General features: G+C 37.1%; 1 protein-coding gene and 1 long non-coding RNA gene across 6 annotated transcripts in view; both read left to right on the top strand.

Annotated features, from left to right (window-relative positions):
* Nucleotides 1-8948, top strand: part of MAP3K7 (mitogen-activated protein kinase kinase kinase 7) — a 64446-nt gene extending 55498 nt beyond the window's left edge. For 2 of the 5 annotated variants that reach the window (XM_006200280.4, XM_006200279.4), the window contains 3 exons: nt 3294-3355; nt 4049-4164; nt 5851-8948. In XM_006200280.4, coding sequence (XP_006200342.1) covers nt 3294-3355; nt 4049-4164; nt 5851-6031 — 359 coding nt within the window. In that variant the 3' untranslated portion in view covers nt 6032-8948. The remainder of the gene's footprint in view (nt 1-3293; nt 3356-4048; nt 4165-5850) is intronic. The other 3 variants (XR_012074852.1, XR_012074850.1, XR_012074851.1) reach the window with 3 other exon arrangements.
* Nucleotides 8949-16914: 7966 nt separating this feature from the next.
* Nucleotides 16915-26685, top strand: LOC140697666 (uncharacterized). The gene is made up of 6 exons (XR_012074849.1): nt 16915-17775; nt 18424-19674; nt 20209-20442; nt 23807-23950; nt 24258-24358; nt 25521-26685. It is a non-coding gene; the product is annotated as an uncharacterized lncRNA (long non-coding RNA).
* Nucleotides 26686-27893: the final 1208 nt, after the last annotated feature.

The following is a 27893-nucleotide window of genomic DNA, read 5'->3' as shown; positions in this document are numbered from 1 at the left end:
ATATTGCTAATTATTAGAGAAATGCAACCTAAAACTGGTGTGTATCACCTCACACCAGTCAGAATGGCCATCATTTAAAAGTCTACAAGTAATAGATGCTGGAGAGGGTGTGGAGAAAAAGGAACCCTCCTACACTGTTGGTGGGAATGTAAATTGGTGCAGCTGCTATGGTGAGCAGTGTGGAGGTTCCTTAAAAAGCTAAAATAGAGATACCCTATGATCCAGCAATCCCACTCCTGGGCGTAAATCTGGAGAAAACTAATTTGAAAAGATACATGCACACCAGTGTTCATAGTAGCACTGTTTACAGTAGCCTAGATACAGAAGTAACCTAAATGGCTATCAACAGATGACTGGATAAAGATGTGTGTGTGTGTAATATTATTCAGCCATAAAAAAGAACGAAATAGTGCCATTTGCAGCAACATGGATGGACCTAGAGATTATCATATTAAGAGAAGTAAGTTAGACAAAGACAAATGATACCACTTATATGTAGAATCTAAAAGAATGATACAAATGAATTTATTTACAAAACAGAAATCAACTCACAGACATAGAAAACAAACTTATGGTTACTAAAGGGGAAGTAGGGGAGGATAAATTAGGAGTTTGGGATTAACATATACACACTACTATATATAAAACAGATAAACAACAAAGACTTACTGTATAGCACAGGGAACTGTATTCAATATCTTACAATAATCTATAATGGAAAATTGTGAAAAATATATACATAATACATACACACACACACACACACATATATGTGTGTAACTGAAACTACTACAACATTGTAAATCAACTGTGCTTCAGTTTAAAAAAAGAACCGAATTAATTAGATTTTTTTAATTAGAAAGGCGAGAGATTTTTGTGTTATTTCAGAGAAAAATAAAGAGCACAGTGACTTAATAATCGTAACACATAAGTGCTCTTGGGTTTCTACTAATATTTGAGATAAAGAAGGGCATGCATACATACAGCTGTGAGAGAGAAGCCTAGACATAGAAGAGGACACCACAGTGGGAGGGAATATTCACTGGAGGTTTTTCTCCCATGCTTAACACTTTGCAAAGATAGACATTTAAGACATACCCCACTGCTTGCCATCTGACTAGAGTCATAATACTGACATATTAAAAATAAACTCATCATGCTATATAGTAAACTACATTTACAGTACAAGCTGAGTGTTTTAATAGTCATAGGTGAGACCTGGCATGCTCTCTGAATTTTTTGTAAAATAGTGAGATTTGTCTTTAGTCAGAAAGGAGAAGACAGCATTCCACATGAAGGGAACACATACTTAAAAGAACATGAGATAGTTAATAGGTATTGTGTTTAAGGGGCTAGAAAAGAGATTTCACCTAACTTAACCAAGTCAATGTGAGTCTCGACATTTAGGAAGGGAGGTTATTTGATTTGACCAGAATTAAAACATTAAAAGACAAACTTTTGTGGAATAACTTTGCTAACTTGTGACCAGAGACTTAAAGCTAAATTTCAATTTAAGTGAGAAAGTAAAATTTCACTTTTGGGTTTTAAAGAACAGGTGAAATTCAGTAAAGAACCATATGTTCCCCACTATCAAAGAAAGGGCTTCAGAACTGTTTGAATAGCACAATCCTTGGACTTTTTTTTTCACCCCCAGAATACTGTGAAACACTGATACATTTAAGTCTGAAACACGTATCAGGTATAGGGAACTGATTTGATAAGATATAATCAAATATCAAAAATTTAACAAAGTGATAGGAGTGGAGGTATTAAACAGAAGAAACTCTTTCAAGACCCTAAATTTTTCCAGTAGGTCAGGGGGAATCATTTTTAATAAGTTTAATTTTGTGGAAAGTAGTGTTCAGTGGGATCATTATTTGAAACTATTGTAGGGAGTAAGGAGAGGGTTAAGCAGAAAAATAAATGTATTTCTTGTTTAGCCATTTCAGAAAAACCTTTATGTTAGTATGATTTTAGGCTTAAAGACTCTGCTGGGCAGTAGAGTTCTTCTGTTCTTTCATTATTACACTCCAGTATTTAATTAACATTACTTTTTTAATCTGAAATGTAAATTTGAGTATTTAAAATTGCCATCCTTTCCCAATTCTTCACTTAGTATCAATAATACAAATAATAATAATAACCACCACCAGCATGATGTGTTGAGTGCTTACCATATGCTAGCTAGCATTGCGTGGTATTCCTTACGTGCATTATCTCATTTGGTCTGATTTAGCTTAGCTTTTGGAGTTATTTACAAGCACATTCTCAATGGCTTTTAAAAAAAAAACAAAAACTAAAACTGAAATATCTGTCAGCAGTAAATTACAAGGTTACTGAACATCAGACTGTCTTAGTTTCTTATTGCATTTGAGGCAGTGCCTTGTCATCCTGACCTTGCCTTTATCTGCACCACTCTTTCAAGGAGTCACTTGTCAGAGAAAGGGCTGAACAGCTCACTCATTTAGTTCATTTATCTCTGTTAACAATGGGAAAGCAGCTACTTCAGAAAGAGAAAGCCCATATTACTTCACAGTTATCCTGTCCGCTTCTGGAACTGTTGTACATAAATGTTAATGTTGGAAAGAGACCATGCCATGCTTCTCTTGCAAGTTGTTATGGCAGTTTTACCTCTTTGAAAATAGAAGCAAAACCTGTCTCTTCAAATAGTTTGATAGAATTGGTTGTTTGAATTTAACTGTTTTGGGCATGACCCTGGGTCACGGGTTCCATACTGTCCATGTGTGTGATATATGCCCATTAATAACATCTCTTGTTTTCTGTAGTGATTCTTGTTGAGAGGGGTGGGGTGGGATGGGCGGCTCACATTAGAATCTGTACTAATTGAAGATGATCCACTGAAAGTATGTCTCTTGTTTTCTCCCTTTCCCTGTTAAGGACAACTGACACAGCCTTTTAGTAAACTTAGCATAATCAAGGAAAGAAAGAAATACGAGGTTTGATTAAGTAGAGTCAGTTAAGACTGAATTTAAAATATAAAGGTGTCATATCACTATTTTTGTTTTGAATTAAACAAAGGCTTACATGATTTAATATATTGTGTTCTATTCAACTTAATAGCCAACTTAAATTGTAGGTATGAGTATGGTGGCATTCTAATTATCTGTAATTGGATGTACTCTGTCAACCTTTAGAATTCAAAAATTACCAGTTATCAATAACTTTTATTTTCCTTTAGGAAAAACAATACCAGTATCTCATGCATGCTTTCTTGCTTTTTGTTTGTAATTATTTATGACAGAAAATAAATAAAATATATGGTTTAATTCCAGATACCAATGGATCAGATAATTCCATCCCAATGGCTTATCTTACACTGGATCACCAACTACAGGTAAAGCAGTACTGTTCTCAGTGAAGTTTACTTTTTCCGTTTCAGAGAAGTTTATCTTGAAAGGGGACAGCTGTTTTCCTATCTCTCATTGTATATTCATTTATTTATGCTTTTTGTTGACCTCCTTAAACTTTTTAAAATCAAGCTAAAATAACTGATTCTCGGTTAAGTTAATCAAATTTAAAATCATGTGATCCCATTCTAATAATCATCTTAAAATACTCATATCTTTGTTCAAGACTGCCAAGAATAGCATTTTTCATAATTTTTAGTGCATTAAAATATACAACCCATAGAAACTCATTTCTACCTAATAGATTATGTGGTACACTGAGGTGTTTATGGTGACTGAAAATGTAAGTAATATACTTCAGTGTCTCCTCATGAGTATGAGAGTTATAAACATCTTTCAGTAAAATAAAGTTTGGCAACCTGAAATGTAAAACCAGAGGTGGAGAGTACTCTAGTTACAATTCTTTGTAACAACAAAAGTGTTAAAACAGCAAGTGTAAATTTAAGATCTGAGTTAACGCTGACAAAAGGACACAGATTTTCTAGGCATGGTTTAACACTTATTTTTAAAAGATTATTGCTTTAAGTGCTATAAAAATATATCACAGTCTCTGTCTTAACTCTCAGATAGATACTGAGATTTGATTTAATTATGTTTTAACATTCCTGATTTATTTTCAGCCTCTAGCACCATGCCCAAACTCCAAAGAATCTATGGCAGTATTTGAACAGCATTGTAAAATGGCACAAGAATATATGAAAGTCCAAACAGAAATTGCATTGTTACTACAGAGAAAGTAAGTTATCATTTATGAATAAAAATAAAACATAAATATTTTGAGTTTAAAATATGTTAGGGTACAATATTATTTAAAGACCTGAAAACTATAATTTTTAGAATTAATCATTAAGCATTTTTCTAACTTGTAAATTTTCTGTGTGTTTATGTTTGTTTTAAGCACCCTTTGGCTAATTTTTCATGTAAAATTCAACTCTTGACGACATCTTATTATATTAGGAAACTATAACTAAGGAAAATAAACTGATGCTTATAACCATGGGTTTTATGTTCTCAGAATTTTAAAGTTAAAAGCTATTTAGATTTATTGTTATAAAGATTTATTGTTTCCTTGGACAGAGGTAAAATAATCTTATTTACTAATGTTCAGTTGTGCTTTATCTTAGGAACATTTTTATAGATGTATTCTTTCCAGGTGTATGTTTAAGAGAGTAAAATTACTTATTAGAGGGCTTTCTTTTATACCTGTGAGTGTTTTTCTGGGGAGTTTTATGCTCACACCGGTTTTAGGAGATGTAGAGATCTGCCTTCTTCCCCTTTAAAAGAAATATAGTCCCATTTCCATTCTTCTCTATTTGAGATCTTAAAAACAATATTTCAGTTTTCTTGAGCATGACGTTCATGAAGTTGTATACCTGTGAAGCTGGTTTATGCTGGTATTTCCCAAAGGTGGGAGTAGGCAATAGTTTTTTCACAATTTACTAATACAATGATTTAGATGAATTCAATGTAATATTTTAAAAGTAAAGCTAGATACGAGATTAAATACTAGAGTCTGCAAACTGTAGAACTAATATGGAAATGCTGACATTTTATGTTAAGAAAAAAAAATCTGTATTTCTTATGTCGTATATTTAACCTGTACTTTTTTCATACTTTAATCATTTGAAAGAGGAGTTCCATGCTGGGAAGAAACAGGTGGTAAATTGGGAGGCACTGTGAAAACTGTGACAGTTTTAATTGATTTTAAATTCTTGCTTTAAATAAGAAGTATTACTAGTAAGTTTTTGTTGGAGAACTTTTCATTAATTATTCAGTTATACCCAGTGGCCTCACTTTAGGAGCCAACACATAATATTCCCCAAATAAAAGGCACTGGAAGTTTATCAGGATGTTAAAGACTCTGAGGTTCTTTCCTGGAAATGGTTGCAAAGTGAGTGGTTAAAAAGTGGTACTTTGTATTCTTTACACTATTTTAAAATAGAAAAGAGATTTTTAAGTTGAATAGCACATATTTTAATTAGCCTGCAAATGTTCAATTAGCTACCACTTTGCCCTATAGTTAAATAGGATTGTGACTTCAGAATATGAATATGAATACACGTGATGATAAAAACTTCAAGTGCTATTGTCCTTTATTGTCCTGTAGCCAGATAAAGCCCTTCCCAGCCTTTTTTATTCCTTTCTGCACAAAAGGGATACCAAATGAAACTTTCTCCAACTTTTGTTATACCATTTTATCTGTTCTAAGTAGAGTTGCTTATTAAAAGGATTATGATATTTGATTACACCAGAGGAGTGGATAATAGTTTCCATTCCAGCCCATAGTTATATTTGAGTTTTGTACCTAAGATGCATAATGATAAACACAGAATTAAAGTTCTACTAATTAATTGAGCTTCCATCATCAGCTATTACGGTATGAATTATTCCATCATGTGTAATATGTGGTATTTGTTTTTAGGCAAGAACTAGTTGCAGAACTGGACCAGGATGAAAAGGACCAGCAAAATACATCTCGTCTGGTACAGGAACATAAAAAGCTTTTAGATGAAAACAAAAGCCTTTCTACTTACTATCAGCAATGCAAAAAACAACTAGATGTCATCAGAAGTCAGCAGCAAAAACGACAAGGCACTTCATGATTCTTTGTGACTGTTAAATTTTAAAATATGCAAAGAAAGACTTTTTTTTTAAGGAAAGAAAAACCCTTATAATGACAATTCATGAGTGTTAGCTTTTTGGCGTGTTCTGAATGCCAGCTGCCTAATTTGCTGCATTTGTTTCATCGTTTATTTTCCTTTTCTCATGGTGGACATGCAATTCAGCTGTCTCCTTCCATAACATGGGGGCATCTGTACTTGAATAAGCAGCAGTTCTCAACTTCAAAACAGATGCAGTGAACCGTGGCTGTGTATGCATGCTTGTTGTGTGAAGGCTAGCCTAACAAAAACAGAGGTATCAAACTAGCTGCTGTGTGCAAACATCATCTTTTTTTTCGAGGTGGAACCTCAAGAATGATTTTGTTCTTGTATCTCATCTCAAAAAAACCAAGAATTTTTTTTTTCCAAAAGATGGTATATACCAAGTTAAAGACAGGGTATTATAAATCTAGAATAATTGGTGGTACCTTATAGAAATGCAGAATCCTTAGGGATAGTTGAGAGTGAGGGTTTTGATGCCAGCATCCTTGGATCAGTACTGAACTTAGTTCCATCCGTAAAATATTTAAAGGTAAGTGGCGGCTGCCATATTTAAGAAAAACATATTTCAGTAGACTAAAATTTGACTATAATACATTGAACAAAATGGAACTCTTTTTTTTTTTAAGTATAAAAGATTTTTAATTCTGTGATTGTGTGTATGTGTGTTGAAACTGTAAAGCTTTTAAGATTCTAATATTAATATCCCTTAAATGAAATTAAAAGGTAAATGAACATGATCCAGCTTAAATGATCATTCCATCCTGCAATGATTATTGGCTTGTTTTACTGTGTATTTGGAAAGCTAAAGAGAAATAATGGAAAATAGAAATAATTGCTCCAGCTAACAAGCTTGGGCTTAGATTTCTTTTATAATACCAAATGAGTGAAAAACCTGGCAAATGAGGACAGGTTAGTGAGGGAGTTAAAGGAGTAAATCTAAATTAATCCAGCATCCAAATTATTTATCAGAATTGGAGTAATTTATTTTCCTTGCAAGCCCATCCTAGAATGCCTGCTGCCTTTCAACATTTTTGAAAGAATTTCACTTATAAAGAGAAAATTTATATTGTTAACAATAGCTTTGCTACCAACTTTGAAAATAAAAGTAATAATAAAACTTCAGTGAAATAATAGACTATATAAGCTCTATTTTTTCAGTTGGTATTAAAATAAATTACATTTTGATACCAGTACAAGATGTCTTTTAAATAGGGATGTCATCAACCTCATTTTTATAGCATTAATATTTTATGGAGAGAAAATTAAAAATGAAAGCATAATTGTTGTGACTATTAGAAATATATCGTGATTGTACTGTAGTTTTGCTCTGTTTCAGATAAGCAAGTTGATCTAAGAAGTTATCAAAACTATTCTTAAAATGCTAAAGCAGGTAACTTTTTCTTCCATTATTTTTCCCTCTTCCCACTGAGTTTTATAATGTATTTCTTGTGTATACAAGCAATAAAGGTAAAGGACAGTTTGTACTAAACTGTGTCATTTTAGCTTCTTCAGAATCTATTATTAGAAAGTTTCTGGTAAATAAATATCTACCATCACTTCACTTAAATACAAGGAGGGTTTTCATTTCCAAATAATTACCTGGCTGAAAGTGATATTAGGCTCAGCGTATTAATAGTAAAATAAAATTGGCACATAAAATAACTCTTAGGAAAAGCTTCACTCTTCCATAGTATGGCTGCTTGTATTGACATCTGTCACTTCACCGAAAGGGACCTAGCCAGTGTTTAGAGATTTTTCTGATTATCTCTGAGCATGAGATAGCCAAGCGTGGATGCTAAGCCTTAACTTTTTCATTAGAATTTAGCATTATAGATCTCAATTTTTATTTCTAGTCATTAATGTGTTTTTGCTATATATTACATACTTAAAGGAAAATTTTTTTATTATTATTATTATTATTATTACATGCAGTCACTTCATAAAAATATCCCAAATAGGTAAATGGAAGAAAATAGTGGTTTTAAATCATGGTGCCAAAAAAAAAAAAAGGCTGTTGAACACTTGCTTGTTTGTTTACAGTATGTTCCTGGGGGTCTTAAGTCTTGTAGTTGTCCTGGACACCGAGTGAAGTTCAGCCTTACTTGATTTTAAGTACTTGTGTTGCCCAGCTTATGTTTTTGAAATCCTGATTATCCTTGCTGATGGGAGAAAAGGATTGCAGGGATAATTAAAATCCTCAGCCTGTTTCATCAGTGTCCTCACCCATCAACCCTTCTAATAGAGATGTTAACAAGGAGCCAAATTTGTTACTAATTCTGGTTTTACCATTTATTCTCTCGTTTTTGGGGGTGGAAATAGGAAACAGACAAGCAAGTGTCTAACAAATTCAGAATCCTTGAAAAAGCCCTAATTATGTTTTACTTTTGCCTCCAGGGAAAGAAAACAAAGCTTTTATCTAACCTAGAGGAAAATATTCCTCAGCAGTAAAAATAGCTTTTTTGAGTCAAATCAGTTAAAAGTATTTACCTTATAGCAAATAGCATATTAAAGAGATCTGTTTAAAAGTTGTTTACAAATGTTTGACTATTTTTGCTGAAGTATTTTAGAGTATTGAATGTCTTTTTTTCGCCAAGTTTCTTTTATGTTTCTAGTTTCAGCTCCTGCCTGTAGCCAGAGATCACAGGCCTTCCCTGTGAAACTTTTGTTTCTTTCTGTAAGTGTGTGTGGTTTTCAGCAGTCAGCTCCTCTCTTCAAATGGTAGGAAGTTCTACTTCTGTCATTCAGAACATTTTATGTAAAATGATGTAATGCAGAAATCCTTGTGCATACTGTATAATTGAAGGACGCTTTTTAGATTTATTTTTGTTTGTAATAAAATTCAGATTGTTATTCTAAACTTGGTATTAAAAATGGTGAGTGATTTATCAGGAAATGAGCTGTGAGATGTTCTGCTCCAGCAGCATGTTTACCTTATACAAAATCAAATAAAAACTGAAAAGTCAATATTCTTATAATACTCAGTGCGGTTGTAACATAATCATGAACTTTGAGAGGCTGAGTGATTGGCCAGTTAACACATCATTTACTCCAATTCAAATTTTTCATTGAATAGATTCTCTTCACAATTTCAATGAATCTTGATTTGTATGAAATATAACTTGGCATACATCACTACACTTCTCATTAGAAGCCTGATTTCTAGTAGTATTTCTAAGTTACATTAAGTATTTCATTTTTCTGTCAACCTATGAGCCATCTAACTTATATATATGTGCATACACACATTCTTATAAACTCTGCCTTCATTTCAGTAAATATATCCATTTGTTCACTCAGTTTGTAACAAATACTTATTGGGCACCTATGATAAGCCAGGCTGCTGTGGCTAATGCCAAGTTACATGTCCATTGCAGTCACATGATAATTCGATGGTGTTCCCATTTCACAGATGGGAAAATAGACTCCTAAAGTTTAAGACTTATTCCTAAGTCTGCTTTTGCATCATCATCTGTTTAAAGCAGAATCACATGCCTGGAGACTGTGGCCACTGTCAGCCTATGTGAAGGGAAATTGAATGGCAAAGGAAGCAGAACGTAAGGTAACTTTGAACTTGCAGGCACAGGGACTATGTGACCACTCTATAAGTAGCAACAAAGCCAGCACTGAGACCCAAACGTGTGTCTTTTAAACTGAAATTTGTGCTCTAAATTGCTGTGCTGTAATTTAAAATGCTCACTGAGTTCTGAGGTGCTTCAGCTTTTTCATTCACTTCTTTGTTGGGTGGGGTATCTTCATTCTTCTGCCACCACTCCCCACCCCCACACCTGAAAGATGTGCTAAAAATAGAAATGGTGGAACAGTTGTTAATGTGGCTTGGTTTTTAGACTTGTTCTTCCCTCAACAGGAAAATGAGATTTTTTTTCATTTTTTGTTTGTTTGGGGGTTTTTTTTGCCCTTTTTATTTTTCTTTTTGGTCCTATTCTTTGTTTTTTAATTGAGGTATAATTTTTATACAATAAACTGCATTTATTTAAAGTGTGTAATTTATTGAGTTTTGACATACGTATACACTTGTAAAACCACCCAACAACCAAGATCCTAAACATTTCCATCACCCCTCACAGTTCTCTCATGATTCTTGCAGTCTATCCCTCCCTGCACTCCAAGCCCCAGACATGATCTGCTTTCTAACAATATAATTTAGTTTGCATTTTCTAGAATTTCACATAAATGAAACCATACATATGTACTTGTTATTTTTTAAGCTTTTTTCTCCTTTTGAAGAGTTTTAATTCCATTGAGAGGAATTTCAATTAAATCATGTTTAGTGATCCTTGAAAACCTTTCAGTCTCAGTCTTTGAGGGAAAATGTAGGTTTTAGGAGGCTATGGATATGTCCAGCTTTATTGTGCAATGTTATCATCTTCTGAAACACTTAAGATCACTTTATTTTTATGTTTTTACAGAACCTTAATACTTTGCTCACAAAATTCCTTGCATCTGTTTGTTAAAGTAAGTAATCTTATATCTGTATTGCTTTAGGTGTTAGAAATGTGAGTGGAGATGGCAAGTAACATATTGGTAAGTCCTTGGTAGTTTTCAGCAAATATGATTGATAAGTGTACTTTTTTTCTAAGTTTTCTGCCCTTTTTTTTAAGGTTATAGCTTGCTCAAAAAGGGAAAGATTGGGTTGATTACACCACAGAACAATATGCAAAGCGATATTTTAAATAACAATGAAAACAATCTTTTTTAAAAAAATACTTGATGTGGTATCTCATATAGACGCTTTCAGCGGTCCTGCCTGATATAGTGATGCCCACAGGAGTAAGTAAGATTGCATTGGCAGGATGTGTACTCCTTTTCCATCAGTGACTAATCACTGCTCTCAGAGTTTCTTATGCCCCTGCCATGAGGTCCCACTAAAACTGGGCTTCTGTTTAAATGACCTGCTCTTCATGTCAGTGTTTTCAGTGAAGCTTTTCTGAGAAACAGATGGTTATTTAACTTCATCTGAGTTTCATGGTGTTTTTACATTTACAAGTAGTGAAGTGCATTCTTTATCCTGTAATGTAATGGACAGTGATACCTTACAGATGCCATATGGCAGCAGGATAATTGCTCTGAAAGCACCAGGATGCTGAATATTTATTTTCAGAAAAGCAGAAATAATTCACAAAATACAATTTCCTTTCACTGCTTTTAGCAAACTTACTGCTTGTTTCTCTTTATGGATACCTCTTATTTAGTTATTACAAGAATGACTACATTAATCATTGATTGATAGATTTACTAAATTCAAATTAGAAACTGAAGAAACCTGAAAATTGGTGTAACTTTTTTTATGGTTGAAGGAAAAATGGTGATATTTCCTCATCACACACTCTGACTTTTAATCAGTTTCCTTTAAAGATACTTAACTAAATATCCATCTAAAATGTGATAAGCAAGTTACTTACAAAAATTGATACCACTCTTATTCCTTTTGCACATACCATGAGAGTCCTTTAACATGTTATTTCTTTGAGAATTGGAAACATGTCTTTATTCTCTAAGCTGCATGTGCAATTAATGAGTTTTGTATGCTTACAAAACATCTATTTCTGTACAATAGGGCCGTTATACTATTAGAACATTACTGTACAATAGTCTTACTTAAAAGTTCATTGTAAAACTCATGTCTGACTACATAATTCTGTCTACCTATTCATGATTACATGTAAATGTATATACATGTATAGTCCATAATTTATGTATAGGTTTGAGGAAGTAGTATAAATTGCCTTGGCCTAAGCTGAGCAGTTCTTCCTCTTTCACTTTTTCATCCATATCAGAAAATTCCTTAGTCTCTACACTCCAGATCATATACACTCTCTCCCCATATTCATTAGGACATAAGTGGGGCTGCTGCCAAAAAGAATGGGCTTAAACAAGACAGCAGTTATTTCTCTGTCATAGAAAAAGTCCAAAATGGTATAGTTCTGCTCATCTGCATCCCAGCCAAAGAGTAGAGGGGAAGGACAAGAGCAGCAAAGGTGCATGTCACTTAAAGTCACATCCATTTACCAGAACTTAGTCACGTGGCCACCCTAATCCAGCAGGGATGCTAGGAAATGTCTATAAAATGGGCAGCCATATGCCTAACTAAGAGATGGGAATTCAGCTACAAGTGATGATCAAAAAGATTTAGAAGACAATGAGTAGCCATTGCTACTCACTGGGAAAGAAACTAGGCCACTGGCTCCTTCAGATCTGTCTCCACTCTCCATTGTAAAAGTGGGAATAAGAAGAGCTGGTCTCTCACAAGAATGCACAGGTAATTTGCATTTTCATTAATGTCAAAATCTGACCAATATGTTGTAGAATACTTTTTAGATTTTCCTGTGTTTATAATTGATGCAGCTTAGAAAAATAAAACTTAAAAACGTGAAGTTGGGATGCTTTAGTTGGAACACTGACTGGGAACTAGACTTAAAATAATTTAGATATTCAATAACAGACAATCCACCTTAGAAAAGAAGCTTTCAATTATAACTCAAATGAATGAGGCAATATAAATCTTGGTAGAACAATCCATTATGATGAGAAAACAAAGAAAAACTAGCCATGAGAGGAAAAATTGTTTAACAAACTTAGCAATGGCATTTTAAAAAAATAGTTGAAAGAAACAAAAGAACTAACATTTGCAAAGTGTACACTGTCTCAGGCATTTCTTAAATGATACCCTTGGTTAGAGATAAACAGAAGCCCAGAAATGTTTGAAAACTTGCCCAGCTAATAAATGACAGGCTCCAGTTCAAACCTAGATCTTCTAAGTTTCAAGACCTACAAAAATCTCACTTTAAATTAATTTAGAACTTGCAATGCATTTTCTTGTAGACTTAATAAAGAGAAGGAGGGTTAGTTTAGAAGTCCACTCACAAAAGTCTATTGGTCTTTAAAGGAAAAGAAATAATAATGCCATTGAATGTGTTAAAAAAGCAACAGGCCCAAAATGGAGTCACTTGTGCTAGGCCTCAGGTCAGCAAACCAAGACTTAATATCTAACTAAAATGCAGTTTCAGCCTTTCCCAGAAATGTAAACTTTAACCAGTCAATCTGTAATTACCTAGTCAGCACTAAGTGATGAAATCCCCCTGACCCTTTCCCCTTTCATCCCCATGGGAAGGTGACCTTGCCTGAAACAATCCACTCTGCTAGTAAGCTTCCTTTTCCCGCCCTCTTTCTGCCTTTAAAAACCTACCATTTTCTGCAGCTCTTTGGAGTGCATTTCTATCTGCTAGATGGGATGCTGCCCAATTCATGAATCATTGAATAAAGCCAGTTGGATCTTCAGATTTACTCAGTTGAGTTTTATTAACAAATGGAACAATTCCAATAAAGACCAGAAGAGAAAATAGAAAAATGAAATGGTTGATGTCTTCAGGTGTTGACATTGTGGTAATTTGTCCCTTTTAAAAATTCTTTCCCTTTTTGCTGTTTTATGTGCAGTGGGGGAGAAACCTCCTTACATGTCAGTCTAACTATGTTTCTCTGGCAGGAACCCAGGGCCCTTTGCCATGGGCACAACAAATGGAGCCCTTGCATGAATGGTACAAGGGTAGTAAGAACTTCTCCTCCTTCTCCTGGCCCCAACTTGGATCCCTAAAGGTAGGGGTTGACCTGAGAGGAGGGGGTTCCAAAGGTTCTCCCATGGATTTGATGAGGATGAAGTATAGTCCCAACAAGAGGAGTGAAAAGATAAATCAGAACTTAAATGGCTTTAAAAGGTTTATTTTGTTTTGAATGCACATTCTGCGGGCCCCAGCCTTTGAAATTCTGCTTCAGAAGGACAGAATATGATCCAGGGTTATAAATCCTTTGTTTCCAGCTCCCCAAGTGATTCTGTTGCACAGACAGATTTGAGCATTACCTATGTTACAGAGCAGATAGAAGGGGTATTGCAATTGTAAATTTTCCAGATCCTAGAGCATCTAGTATTGTGAAAGCTAAGAGGATGAGCGTGATACTGTAATTTATGAGAAAAACATGTTTGGTCTTCATCAACTGTTGTATTCTTGGCACAGAGCTCCTAAAACTCATGGAATTAGAACATAAAGGTATCTCTTGTTATATTAATGAGATGACTTTTGGAAAGCACCTCCCAGTGACCTAAAGCTGGTTTCTAGTGAACCAACTGTGAATGGAGGGTTGGAACTTTCAATCCCATTCCTGATCCCCCGGGGAAGGCAGAGGGACTTGAGATTAAGCTCAATCATCAAAGGCCTAGGATTTAATCAATTGTACCTACATAATGAGGCCTCCATAAAAACTCAGAAGGAGGGGTTTGGAGAGTTTGTGGGTTGGTGAACATGTGGAGATCTCGGGAAAGCCGCACACCTGGAGAGGGCATGGAAGCTCAGTGCCTTTTCCCTGTGCCTTGCCCTGTGCACCTCTTCCACCTGGTTGTTTTGAGTGATACCCTTTTATAATAAACCAGCAGTCTAGTAAATGAAATGTTTCTCTGAGTTCTGTGAGCTGCTCTAGCAAATTAAACCCAAGGAGGGGTTGTTGGTACACCTCCGATCTATAGCTGGTGAGTAAGCAGCACAGGTGACAGCCTGGACTTGTGATTGGTGGCTGAAGTTGACTTAGGGGAGTGCAGTCATGTAGTACTGAGCCTTTAACTTAAGGAATCTGCTGCTGTCTCCAGGTAGATAGTGTCAGAATTGAGATGAACGATAGGACACCTAGCTTGTGGAATAGCTTGGTGTTAGGAAAAACCCACACATTTGGTGACCAGAAGTATCAGAAGTGAATGGTATCTTGTGTGAATCGTAAAGGAAACACTCAGAGGGGAGACTGAGTTTCTTCCTGATGCAGATTTTGATTGGGATTGCGTCTAATCCATAGACCAAATTGGAAAGAATTGACATCTTAAATTCAGGATTGAATTTTCCAATTCAAGAACAATTTGATTCTCTCCGTCCAGGTCTTTTCTGATTCCTCTTGGCAGTGGTTTATAGTTTTTAGTGTAGAGATCTTAGGGATGTTTTGTTAATAGTTATTCCCAAGTTATCTAGCAGCTTCTATTAAAAGTAAAATCGGTGGGGGTGGGTATAGCTCAGTGGTAGAACGCATGCTTAGCATACACACGGTCCTAGGTTCAATCCCCAGTACCTCCATTTAAAAATAAATAAAAATAAATAAACTTAATTACCTCCCCCACAAAATAAAACAAAAAAATTTTTTTTAAATCATACTCTTGGACACAGCATTCCTACTTAGGAATCTGTAGGATAAAGAGCACCTATATATAAAGGCATAAATGCAAGAAGTTACTTGAAACACTAGTGTGGCCAAACGCATTTCTTTGAAGCAGTAGTGGCCAAAAACATATTTTTTTCACTTTCAAAAAATACCCTAAGCAACAAAATGCCTATAAATAGGGAAAGATTGAATTAATCATGGTAAATTATGTCATTTTTAAGGGAATGGATTAGGTCTATAAAATAATCTGTACCAATGTATGTAAGCAATTGCTACATGAAAATAGGACACTGGCAAATATATGGTGTAATTTTGGTCCAAAAAAGTTCTTAAGCCAAACAAAAAAAAAAACCATATATATAATATGACATGTATATGAATATGGAAAACAGTGGGGAAGGATACTCTTAACAGTGGTTATCCCAGAAAGGGTAAATTGTGATGGGGAGGTTATTTTCTTTTTTATGTATTTCTGAATTGTTTGGTATGTTTTAATGAGAATGGATAGCTTTGTAATTTAGAATCTAAGCTTAAAGAAGGAGGAGGCAGAGGTGGAGAAGGGGCGCTGGGACATTGGTCTATGGGGGCACAAGTGGCTGTTGGAGGGTGGGGACTACAGGACTTTATTTTCTAGAAGATTCTGCAACAAGAATGTGTGAATTTCTTGATTTAAAAATAATACTTTAAAAAGTAGTTAGGTGAATAGGGTTTTATAAAATATGTGTATAGGCATTTATATAGCATAATGTAACCAACCTGGTGTAGGCTTGCAAAGATAATTGTTTTTAATCAAGAATATTCTTTTCTTTTTAATTGACCTCCTGTGATTACCGTAGTCTATAAATAGTGTGTCAAAGATTGACTAATATTTGAGGAGGGATGTGGGGAGGGAGGGAAAACACAAGAGCACAGTGTCACAAATCATCCTGCATCCATCTAGAAGAGGACATGATATAACTGCAGTTTTTCCGAACACTTCTACAGCCACGTGTATGTGAGTTAGCAATCTCTCTGTACCCCAGTAAGGTTTTTGACCTGAATCACACAAGGAAAACTTCCGGGAGTCGTGTTGTCTCCCTTGAGGGAGAGAAATGGAGGCAAAATTATAAATGGGGAACAAATCCCAGTCTCTACCTGCCTCAACACTCAGTTTATAATAAACCTATGAGTAGACTCATCAGTAGAAGACACTCGTGGACAGAAGAGCTGTGCAGGCACAAGCTCCCTTGTGCCTAAGTGATCAGATGCTGAAACCAAAGGACCGAGGTTGCCGGGTCCTTCCCAGGCTGACACATCTTTACAAGCAATGAAATGGCCTTTGTTTTGCTTACTCAGTCCTTCAAGTAGAAAAAGGAGCATTTCCTGCTGTGCTTCTATTCAGACCTTGCCAACAGAAGATAGTTGTCAACCACTTGGAGACATGACAAAAGACCAGAGAAAATACTAGAGAAATACCTTTGTTTTAAAACTACTTTAGCTTAGTCTCACATTTACGAGGCGTCAGATGAGTCTACTTTTTCCAATATTAGCCATGCCAACTATCACAGTTAAAACTATGTGACATTGACTTATATGGCTATCTTAAAATCAACAGAAATCACATACAGCAGTCCCCCCTTATCCACAGGGGATGCCTGAAACTGCAGATAGTACCGAACCCTATACACTTTTTTCTTATACATATATACCTCTGATAAAGTTTAATTTATAAATTATGCACAGTAAGAAATTAGCAATAATTAATAATAAAATAAAGCAGTAATAACAATGTATTGTAATAAAAGTTTGCAAATGTGGTCTCTTTCTCATAATATCTTATTTTACAAATTTAATGCCTTTTCCATCTTAACTATGCACTTATCCTGCACCGAGATCATAACTTCTGCATTTTGAGGTGTGACAGCAAAATGAGCACGAATTTCTTTTTCTTTGTTTACAATTTCACAGGTAGATTTGTTCCTACCATACATCTTTCCAACCTCAGCATACAAGTTTCTCTTCCCTAATTGTCAAGAATTTTCACTCTTTCTCTTAAAGAAAGCACTTTATGGCTTCTGTTTGGCCTATCCGAATTGCCAGCATCACTGCTCTTGCACTTTGGGGCCATTTTTCAGTAAAATAAGGGTTACTTGAACACAAGCACTCCAGTACCACAACAGTCGATCCAGCAATGGAAATGTCTACTAAGTGATGACTAACATCACAGTGGGGACACTGAACGAAGAGATGATTCAAGTCCCTGGTAGGACAGCGCAAAATTTCATCACACTACTCAAAGTGGCTTGAAGTTTAAAACATGAATTGTTTACTTCTGAAATTTCTGTTTAATATTTTGGGGCCGTGTTTGCCTTCCGGGAGCTGAAACCATGGAAAGCAAGACTTCAGATAAGGACGGGAAGCTGTAGACTTTGGGCAGGTCGGTAAATCAAAATGTACAGGGAATCTGCATTTGTTTGCCTTCCTAGCCTAAACAAGTGAGTACCTGAGCCAGTTTTGCTGCCTGAAATGTTTAAACATTGTTCTGATTGTTCCTTAGAACTTCATTTAGGATCCAGACAATCTGCCATTCCTCTTAAATAACAACCTGTCACTGTGAGAGATGTGGAGGCGGGTAGCCTGTGACTTGAAAGCAGGCTGTGTTTCAGCAGACTATTCCATGCATGATCAAGAGGCGTGGTCACTCAAATGGAACAGTCAGATGTGCCCACAGACAGTGCCTTGGCTGTTCGGGGGGGAGGGTGCCTTATTTTAGCCAAATGGGACTTAAAAGCATTAAATATTTGTTACTTAAAAGGTTTCCTTTATCACCTTTGTCTCAAATTCTCTTATTCTGCTAGTTGTTAGGAATGGGACATTTTATTATCCATTAAAATATGACATTTCACCCCATAGGACTGTCCTTTACAAACTGACTTCAAGAACACATGGATATGCTCCCTTAACTTTTCCTTGGTGAATAACCATCTGTTTTTTTAAGTGATTTTTTTTTTAATGTAAAGAAGAGTCATAGTAATGTTCACTGACAGGACAGTCTCCAGTTTGTATTATTCGTAATTCCAAGGTAAGCATGCCAACTATAGATGTACTAGTAACAAGCACATTTCTGCTTTCTCTTACATCAGCACTCATCAAGTTGCTCCTGGATGCAGAGAAGGCACCACAAGCATTTAATGAGCTTTCCTCTGGAGCCTAAAAATGGGAGACTTATAGCTGACTGTGAGGGAGCAGCAAAGACATGGGAGGCAGACCGGCTCTCCTGGCTGGATACCGCCTTGCTGTTGGTAGACTGTCTTTGGAAGCTTGATGTCAGTTTTCTCATTGGTAAACACAAAAAGGGTCTAAATCCAATTCTAAATGCCTATAATCTCGGTATGTTAATGTTACCTGACCCATTCTCTGCAAGGGCTAATTCATTTTTTCTGTCACATAAACCTCAGGTGTTGATGATAGGAGAAGAATGATTCAGAATGTTGGGGGGAGCACAGAATTGAATGTGTATTTGTTGATTCTTCCTTTCAGAAAAGATTCTAAATCCTCTAACACCAATGTTAACATAAATTCTTCACAGTTCCTTAAAAACTGTTACCTTGGTTTAGAAATCAGTAAACATCCTAGGAACAAAGGTAATACTCAAACTCCCCATGGAAGATCTCTCAGACTGTAAGAAGAGTCCTGGGTTGGGGCCAAATTACTGCTGCTCAGCTCAAGGGATGCGTCTGTAAGATCAGCACCATGGAAAGAGTCTCAGATAAAATGGCAGGGGAGTGTTCCCAGGTACAACGTATGACTCATTCTAAGTGTTGCTGTGTTAAACCTGAGGGATGCTGAGAGAAACAACTGCCTCCAAATGTAAGTGGAAATTGAACTTCATACTCTAATCACCATAAATTGTAGTGATTATTTGTGTAAAACCATAAATGTACACTATGACTAAATGAGTCATTTGCAGAACATCTTTTCAGTTATTAACTTGGCATAAATACTAATCCCCAAAGACTAAGTTGAACACTAATCACTTGGAGGCTTCAAGGACCTTTTGTAATCCGAGTGTCATATTTACATATGGTAATTTCCCCCACCCCCGCGGTAGCTGAGCGGGGCAGTAATGTATGACCAGGCATGCTGTAACAAGGTTTTCATCTCTCCTCCCATTCCTTCCCACTTCATTCCCAATTTGAGCTTCATTAAAACTCCTCAGAACTTGGTCTGTTTGACAGGAAGGCAAAATGAGCCCTGAAAGGCTGACACCCCCTCCGCAGCTGCCTGCTGGGTCAGCTCATTAAGAGTCCTGATTGTAGAGCCCATCCACAGTGGTCCGGCCACAAGTCAGAGAAGGCAGGACTCCTGAGAGCCAAGAAGTGGACTGCACTTCAGTAAGTCAACAATCTGCCTGAATTTTAAATGCATTCTAAAGATGACTTTTAATTTTTTAAGGTAATGCATGCACATAGTTTTAACTCAAATTTGTCTTCTACAAACCGAGTGGTTGCTGCCCCACCCCCTGGTCTCAACCCATTCTCTTTGCCCCTTATTTATAAATAATACGTTATACTGCTATTTCTTGACTTATCAAATTTGCATACCAGAATTCTGACTTCATATTATGGTAGCAGAGAAGTTAAGCTAGTTTACATATGTTTCATCTCTCATTTCCCCTACTCTTTCGTCCCAAAATAGTAGATCACAATTTTAGATTAAATCAGCCAATGTTACATTATGTGACTATATAATTGTGATCACTGCTGAGCCAAGTAATGTATGACTATAATTATATTGCCTTCCTCTGAAAACCATCTTTCTCCTAGTACTTTTTTTCTTTCTCCTATAGATTTATCATCTTTTTAAATAAATGCTTCTCAGATGTATCACCCACACCTATCAGTAGTTTTTCATGTTCTCAAACACAGTTACAGATCCATTTCCCCTTGGACGCATCATTCTCCACTGCCCACTACAGCTCCTCTAGCTCCCGTGCAGACTTGGTGTTCACCAGGCCAGGGTGGAGCTGTCATCCTGTGATCTCCCTTTGCTGCTTCCTGGGCTGGACCCCTGTTTCCTGGACTTCATATGTCTCATGGTTTACTCCCTCATTTTGCTGAAGTATATCATTCAATAGCTTCTTCAGAAAGGGCACCAGCAAGGTAAGCTTTTTGATTCACTATATGCCTTAAAGTGCCCAGTGGCGCCTGTGTTTCTCCCCCAGGTGCACCTCATTGTGTACTCTCTGCATCCCTTAGAGACTGATGTCTGAACACAACTCAGGGAGATAGAGGTGAATGTTTTGAAAAACGTAAGGTCCCAAGGAACACTAGAATGAAATATTTTAAAAATCAGATCCTCAAGAGAATAAACTTGCAACGTGAGCGTTAGATATCTGTGAGAACTGTAATGTCGTTGCTAAAAAATCAGTTCTGAACTGATAGTTTCAGGTTAGGGGACTAGAAATGTCATTTAAAAAGGAAGAAAAATATCCTTAAAAAGTGTGTTAACATTTTCCAGCTTGTGCTCTTTATGAGCAGAAGCAATGGTGAGAGGCTTTTGTACCACTGAGGAGTCTGGAGCACTGAAATGTGATTAGTATTTTATAAGGATGGAGGTATTTTGAAAAGTGGGAAGAGGCAAGCATTTTGACAAGGGACCATATCTGTGGGCAGGTGGGAAGGAACATCTTCAGCCGAAAAGGAAATGTTAGCTGAGAACTCTAGGGCTAGATCGAGGAGAGCCACCTTACACTCTGACTCACTGTTCTTGAAAGAGAGGCCCGATGTGTGGCAGAGACTAGCAGGGGCTACTGCGTTGCTCGAGACCCTGACTGGACCCCTTGACCAGGTGAGAGAACTTCCTGCACGCTGGCACCACCCCAGGAGCCCAAGTCTCCCACACAGCTCAGTGGCTGCCTTGTACCTGTTTGCTTATCTTCATCCCCCACTTGGCTATGTGTTCTGTGAGTACAGCTACCAGGTTTTTTTCATATTGCCGGTTGCACAGTAGATTCTCAACCAATGTTTGATGAATAAATGAATGAAAATGAATATGAATGAGTGGCTATGAATGCAGAAACAGGTAGTAGCTATATGATCTTGGGCAAGATACTTAACCTTGTAAGTCTTCATTCCTTCAGTGGTAAAATGGAGACAGCAATGGCCCCTGTCTCACAGGATTTGTGTTGTGGGTAAAAGAAATGAAGCTGCCAGGGCTTCATTTGGCACTGGGCTGCCAGTGGCAATCACTCACTAAATGGTGCCATGCACTCTTTACGACTCTGCAGACACAATTAGAACAAAGGCGCCCAAGATAAGGAGAAAAGATTCAGCCTAAAAGACAGAAGAATGTTCTAACGTAAGCTTTGTGAGAGAGCAAGACCATGTCCATGTTGTTACCTTTGGTATCACCAGTGTCCAACACAGGGCCAGGACCCACTGTTGTAGTGAGCAAGGCTGACAGAGGTGGAGCAGCCAGCCGGTGAGGTCAAAGGCTACTCATCACTAGATATGATCTGGCAAACACTGAATGTCCACCTGCCACAGATGCTGGAGAGGAAAGTCTGCCCTGGACAGTAGACATGTTGACTGCAGGGATCCCTCACAATTCTGGGGTGCTTTGTGTTCTTTGATCACCCTTGTGAGACAGCAGATTCCTTCAGGGCAAAAATTAGGAATGAAGAAATTTTTTAAAATCTCTAGAGATAAAAGCTACCAAACATTGTACTTTTGTCGTTTCCCATGGGAAAAGGGAAGCATTCAAAATGCCTCAAAACTAGAGAAGATGAAAGTGAAATTTGGGGTTTTCTCAGGAGTCTAAGTTTAAAGATGAAGGAAACCATAGAACGCTAGAAGTCTGAATCTCAAAGAGGTAATTGCATTCCCATGTTTATTGCAGCATTATTCACAGTACCAAAAACATGGAAATGACCTAAGTGTCTGTCCACAGATGAATGGATAGAAAGAAGTGTGTGTTGGAATATTATTCAGCCTTGAAAGAGAAGGAACTCCTGCCACTTGCAAAAACATGGATGAACTTGAAGGACATTATGCTGAGTGAAATAAGCCAGACACAGACAAATACTGCAATGCAGATATTCTCATATGTGAAATCCAAAATACTCAAACTCAGAAGCAGAAAGCAGGATGGTGGTTGCCAGGGCTTTGGGGTGGGCTGGGGGAGGGTGTTGGGAAGATGTTGGTCAAAGGGTGCAAACTTACAAGTAAGAGATGAATAAGTTCTGGAGACCTAATGTACAGCATGGTGACTAAGTAGTATTGTATTACATACTTGAAATTCACTAAGAGGGTAGATCTCAAGAGTTCTTACTACAAAAAAAAAAGAAGAGGGAAAGAAAATGGTAACTATGTGAGGTGATGGATTTGTTAATGAGCTCTATTGTAATGATCATTTCACAATCTATACATACAGTAAAACATAAAGTTGTATACCTGAAATATATATAATTTTAATTTTTTAATTATACCTCAAAGCAGCTGGAGGGCAAAACAGCTAGGAGCCTGGGACTCTTGTATAATGTTTTGCTTAACGTGTTTTTCTTTAGCAATTGCAGAAACTTCCATGTTTTCCAACTGGAAATGTTTAAATATTATTTTTATTGTGGTAAAATACATATAACACCAAGTTTACCATTTTTAAGTCCAGTGCCAATAAGTACATTCATGTTGTCATACAGTCTCACCATTATCCAGCTCTAGAACTCTTTCATTATCCCAATCTAAATATTATTTTTAAATATTAGTATTTTACCTAACAAATCTGTCCAAAAGTTGGAGGTAAGCTGTTAATCAGCAACTAGCTTTAAAAAAAAAAAACCAGGAAAACCAATAGAATGTTATTTTTTTTTTTCAATATAATCAAATGAAGTTGTTTCAAAAGGGATAAAATCGCTGAATTTCCTGAATAGGAAAAATGCTTTCCAGGTATTTTCTGTGTTTATAAACTGATTTAAGTATCATTTATTTGAGTATGAAGAGAAATTAAAAACCATATCGATTTAATGCATATCAATCAGACCGGTCAACAAAACACCCCCAAAACTTCTATTCCCAGAGTCAATAAATGAAGCTTTACAAGCATAGATGCTACTGGAAAAAAATTTAAATCATCAGCCTCAGGTAATTTAGTTACTTGCTTTATTTGCACCTATTTGAACTACAGTTGTTTTCGAAGCAAGGCTATCATCAACTCCCGGTGCCCATATGAGGATCCCATAGGTAAGACTTGAAATCCATTAACAATCAAAGTCATTTTTGACAACAGAACTAGTTTCTATTTCTTCTCCAGCTGACCTCATGGGGCCTCTCCTAGCAGCTCTGCATGCATGCGGGTTTCTACTGCCAGAGACCAGTGCAGAGGTGGCCTGGGCCACACAGATCACAGACACCCACGGGCGCCACCCTGACAGCCCAGCACAGCACCTGATGAGGGTGCACAGCGGGCCCCGTCAGACCGATTATAATCAGCTTCAGATTGTTTCACTTTACTTCCTCCATTTGCCAGAAACAGAATCACCAGATTCAAAAGATTACTGGGCAGCAAAGGTGAATGAAGCAAACAGCTAATATCAGACATCATTTCAAAAGCAACTGCCTTGGATAAGCCTCTGATAGAATTTCCCAGTTTACAACTCTGAAGATGAAGAAGGCAAGTTACCATGGAAACAAATAGTTTCCTTAAAGAGAGACAGGCTCCCCTCCTAGTCTGAGCTTGTTCCAGAAGGGAGGAGGGGGGAGGTGGAAGAAGGCAGGCCGGGTGTCTGCATCCATAACAATGAAGGCAAGTTTTCTTCTCATTGAAATCTTCCCCATGAAATAAGCTCAGAGGGTCAGCTCAAGACGATTTTATTTTCTTGGCTGTACTGTGGGAAAAGCCCTCAAGTCAGATACTTTGAGACATGTAAGCAAAATGACACCTTACTGATGGTTTCTTTAAATTTTTTTTCTTTATTTAGTGACACATGCTGGTGATGTGTGAAAGCCTCCAGTACCTGACATAAAAGGCAAAGAGGACTCGCTTTTCCTGGTCACCCATCACCAATACGTAGCCTCTGAGGTAACATTCCGTTGGCTGCTTTTCTCTGTCTCTGCCTGTTTATATATACAATTTAAAAGAATATGTACATTTAAAAGAATATATACAAACAAAAAACCTAATTTAAAAAATGGGCAAAGGATTTAAATAGCTATTTCTCCACAGAAGATACACAAATAACCGAAAGCACATGAAACAATGCTCAACATCACTCATCATTAGGGAAATGCAAATCAAAAATGAGATATCACAATCAGATGCCACTTTACACCCACTAGGATAGCTATTATTAAAAAAAAAGAAAGAAAGAAAGGAAAAGAAGTTGAAGATGTGGAGTAATTGGAACCTTCACACAGTGATGGAGCAGCCACTGTGGAAAATGGTATGGTACTTCCTTAAAAAATGAAACAGAATTACCACATGATCCAGCAATCCCACATCTGATTATATACCCAAAAGAATTGAAAAGTGAACAGATGTTTGCACACCCATGTTCATAGCAACAGTACTTACAATCAGTAGAAGGTGGAAGTAAACCAAATGTCCATTAATGGGTGAATGGATGAACAAAATGTGGTCTATACATACAATAGAATATTATCCAGCCTTAAAAAGGAAGGAAATTCTAACACATGCTACACTATTGTTGAGCATATAAGACATTATGCCAAGTGATCAAGCCAGCCATGAAACTATATGATTCCACTTACATGAGGTACCTAGAGGGGTCAGATTCATAGAGAGAGAGAGTAGAAGGGTGGTTGCCAGGGGCTGAGGGGAGGTGGAAGTGAGAAGTTAGTGGTAAATGGGTACGGAGTTTCAGTTTGGGAAGAGGAAAAAGTTCCAGAGATGGACGGTGGTAACGACTGTACAACCATGTGAATACACTTAATGCCACAAAGCTGTACACATTAAAGTGGTAAATCTATGTATATCTTAACAACAAAGGATTTTAGTTAAATATATATTTATGTATATGTACAGGAACATTTGTATGGGATTTTATTTTTGCTCTTGATTGCTTGCTTTTACTAAAAGAATTATACTGCACACATATTCCTTATGTAGCAAATTCTAAACTTTAATGGAGTAAAGAGACCATTTAATTATGCTTAGAATCAGGGAGTCTGTGGATCAGGAATTTGACCTCGGCAGAGAAAGGACAGCTGTCTCTTCTCCATAGGGTCTGAGCCTCCTCTAGGAAGACTCCAAGGCTGGAGCTGGAATCATCTGGATGCTTCTTCACTTAACTATTTAGATCCTCGCTTGGGCTGCTGACCAGAATATCTGTCTACCCGTGGGCTCTCCACTTGGGCTGCACCTTTGCACTTCCTCGTAGCACGGCAGCTGCATTCAAAGGGCTGCATTCCAAGAGAGCAGAACAGAGTGTGTGGCATGTTTACAGTGCAGCCTCAGAAGTTACATGGCATCCTTTGCTGTTCTCAGTTGGGAAGGGAGGTGCCGTGTCGCTGTAGCTCTCTGTGGAAAGTACCACCTGCCATAACACACTGATGAGTTTGCTGCTTGCTTTTGCAATATTTCATTGACATCCCTAAAAGTCAGTAAAGATGCAATTCTTCCATCTTTCTCATTTCTTTATAATTACTTTCAATTCCAAAAGTAATAGTACAGTAACAAAATTTGGAAAACATGAAAGAAAAATCTATCCAAAACGCCCCTCCTTCAGCCAATCACAGTAACTCATTCTTTTTAGACGTTTTATTCCATAATTCCTTCATAATATACAGAGTTTTATTAAGTTTTTTTTTAATTTCCCCTTAATATATAAGCCCCTCAAATTCACATCTCAGCACCAAGTTATCTTCTTTATTTTTCTTATGTGGACAAAGCAAAAATAAGAGTGGCGTACACCATGGGATAAAGTCCTCAGGTAGGATTTTGCTCAGCCCGGTCCTACTGACAACCGCTAGGAAAAATCACATCAAGGCTTTCAAGCCCTCCCTCTTCTTTCTCTGAGGGGCATACAGCAGAGATGTTACATTAACACGGATTCTGGAAGAGGAAAGTCATGAGTGAGCCAAGCCTTCTGCCACACTTGCATCAGGGGCAAGCAGGCAACCCACCCTGATGTGGAAGACCCAGCTTGTGACCATTCACTCAGTTTTGTGCTACAAAAGCTTCGTTTTGGAATTCCAACAGAGTACATGGATCTCACAAAGTTCAGCAAAACCCACATCTCCCAAACACTACTTCCAACTGTCACTAGTTTTCACTGGCCTGCTATGAAATGAAAAAGATAACGACAAGTGGGTGAGGTTTTCATAAAGCTAAATGGATTCCATTTTTTTAAGCTGTGCTTTATTCTGAGATCATTCCTTTTTTCTTAAATGTCAATATTCATTTTCTAACATAAGTCTGATCAGAGATTTGCTTAGCATTCCTAATTAGCAGAGTAAAAAGCTGGCTATTTGAAAATGAGTTTCAATCATTTGACTGATCTGTGACATCCCAAAGTCTGGGAAACTCTGGTCCAATCCACCAGTCCAGTCTCCTTATGAAGAGCCTTTGGGTTTGATGTATCATATTTGTCAAAAGAGATTACCTTCTGAGGTGGAAAAAAAAAATGCTTGACACGAGAGAAGGATGCAAAAGTCTGGATTCTGCATGTGATGGTCCATTTTGGTGGCATTAAGCATGTCATTTATGCTCAGAGCCTCTTCAGCCATCGAATCCAGTTAATAACACTAGCCTCCTCCCCTGCAGAGTGAGGAGTGGGTGAAAGGCTTAATTGTTGGAAGTGCAGATTGCTGTGTAAGTGCCGAGTGTCTCACTGCGCTGGTCCTGGGAGCTTCCCTCACAAAGGCTGCTCAGCGGGTACTTTAATAGCTGGTGAAAAAACATGAGAACGGATACTCTAATGCCCCAAATATTTCCCTGGGAGTCTCTAATTTCAGTGAGAAGAATATTCTCTAATTAAAATGCCGCCACAGAAACTTTTTTTAAAACAAATTGCCATCTAATTTCCCTTTGATCCGTTTTTTCCACTTGGGCTGCAAGGTTTTACAGAATTTTCCCCAAACGCTTTGAGTCTGCAGTAATTTTATTTCATTCTGATTAAACTTCAAAGGATAAAACACCAAGCCACCAGAAACAAGCTAAGCTTTTTTCCACTTTATTTATTCAGTTCGCATTTTCGGGGCATCTACAACGTGCCTGACTTTGTGCTGAGTGTTGGAGATACAAAAAAGAATACATACAACTTGGCCCTTGCCCTCGCTGGGTTCAGTGTTCCCAGGACATGATCAAGCCACAAACAAAATACTGTAATGCAACATGGTGACCATAGAAACGCCATCACCCAGTCATCTTCCTAAGGCCCCGTGCAAACAAAATGGCAGCCCTGGCTGAGCTGGCACTGTAAACGAAACTTAAAGGATGGCTAAAGTTAAGCCAAATGAGGACAAGAAGGACGTTCCAGGCAGAAGAAACAACAGAAGCCCAGGTCCAGGGGTGGGAAATGGCATGGCCTCTGGTGTGTGTGCAGGTGCATGTGTGAGGTATGTCCATGTATATGTATATGTATGCATCTGAGTAT

This window comes from Vicugna pacos, chromosome 8 (assembly GCF_048564905.1).
Source record: "Vicugna pacos chromosome 8, VicPac4, whole genome shotgun sequence".
Taxonomy (NCBI): Eukaryota; Metazoa; Chordata; class Mammalia; order Artiodactyla; family Camelidae; genus Vicugna; species Vicugna pacos.
The sequence above is the reverse complement of the archived record's forward strand: the minus strand, read 5'-3'. Positions and strand labels throughout refer to the sequence as shown.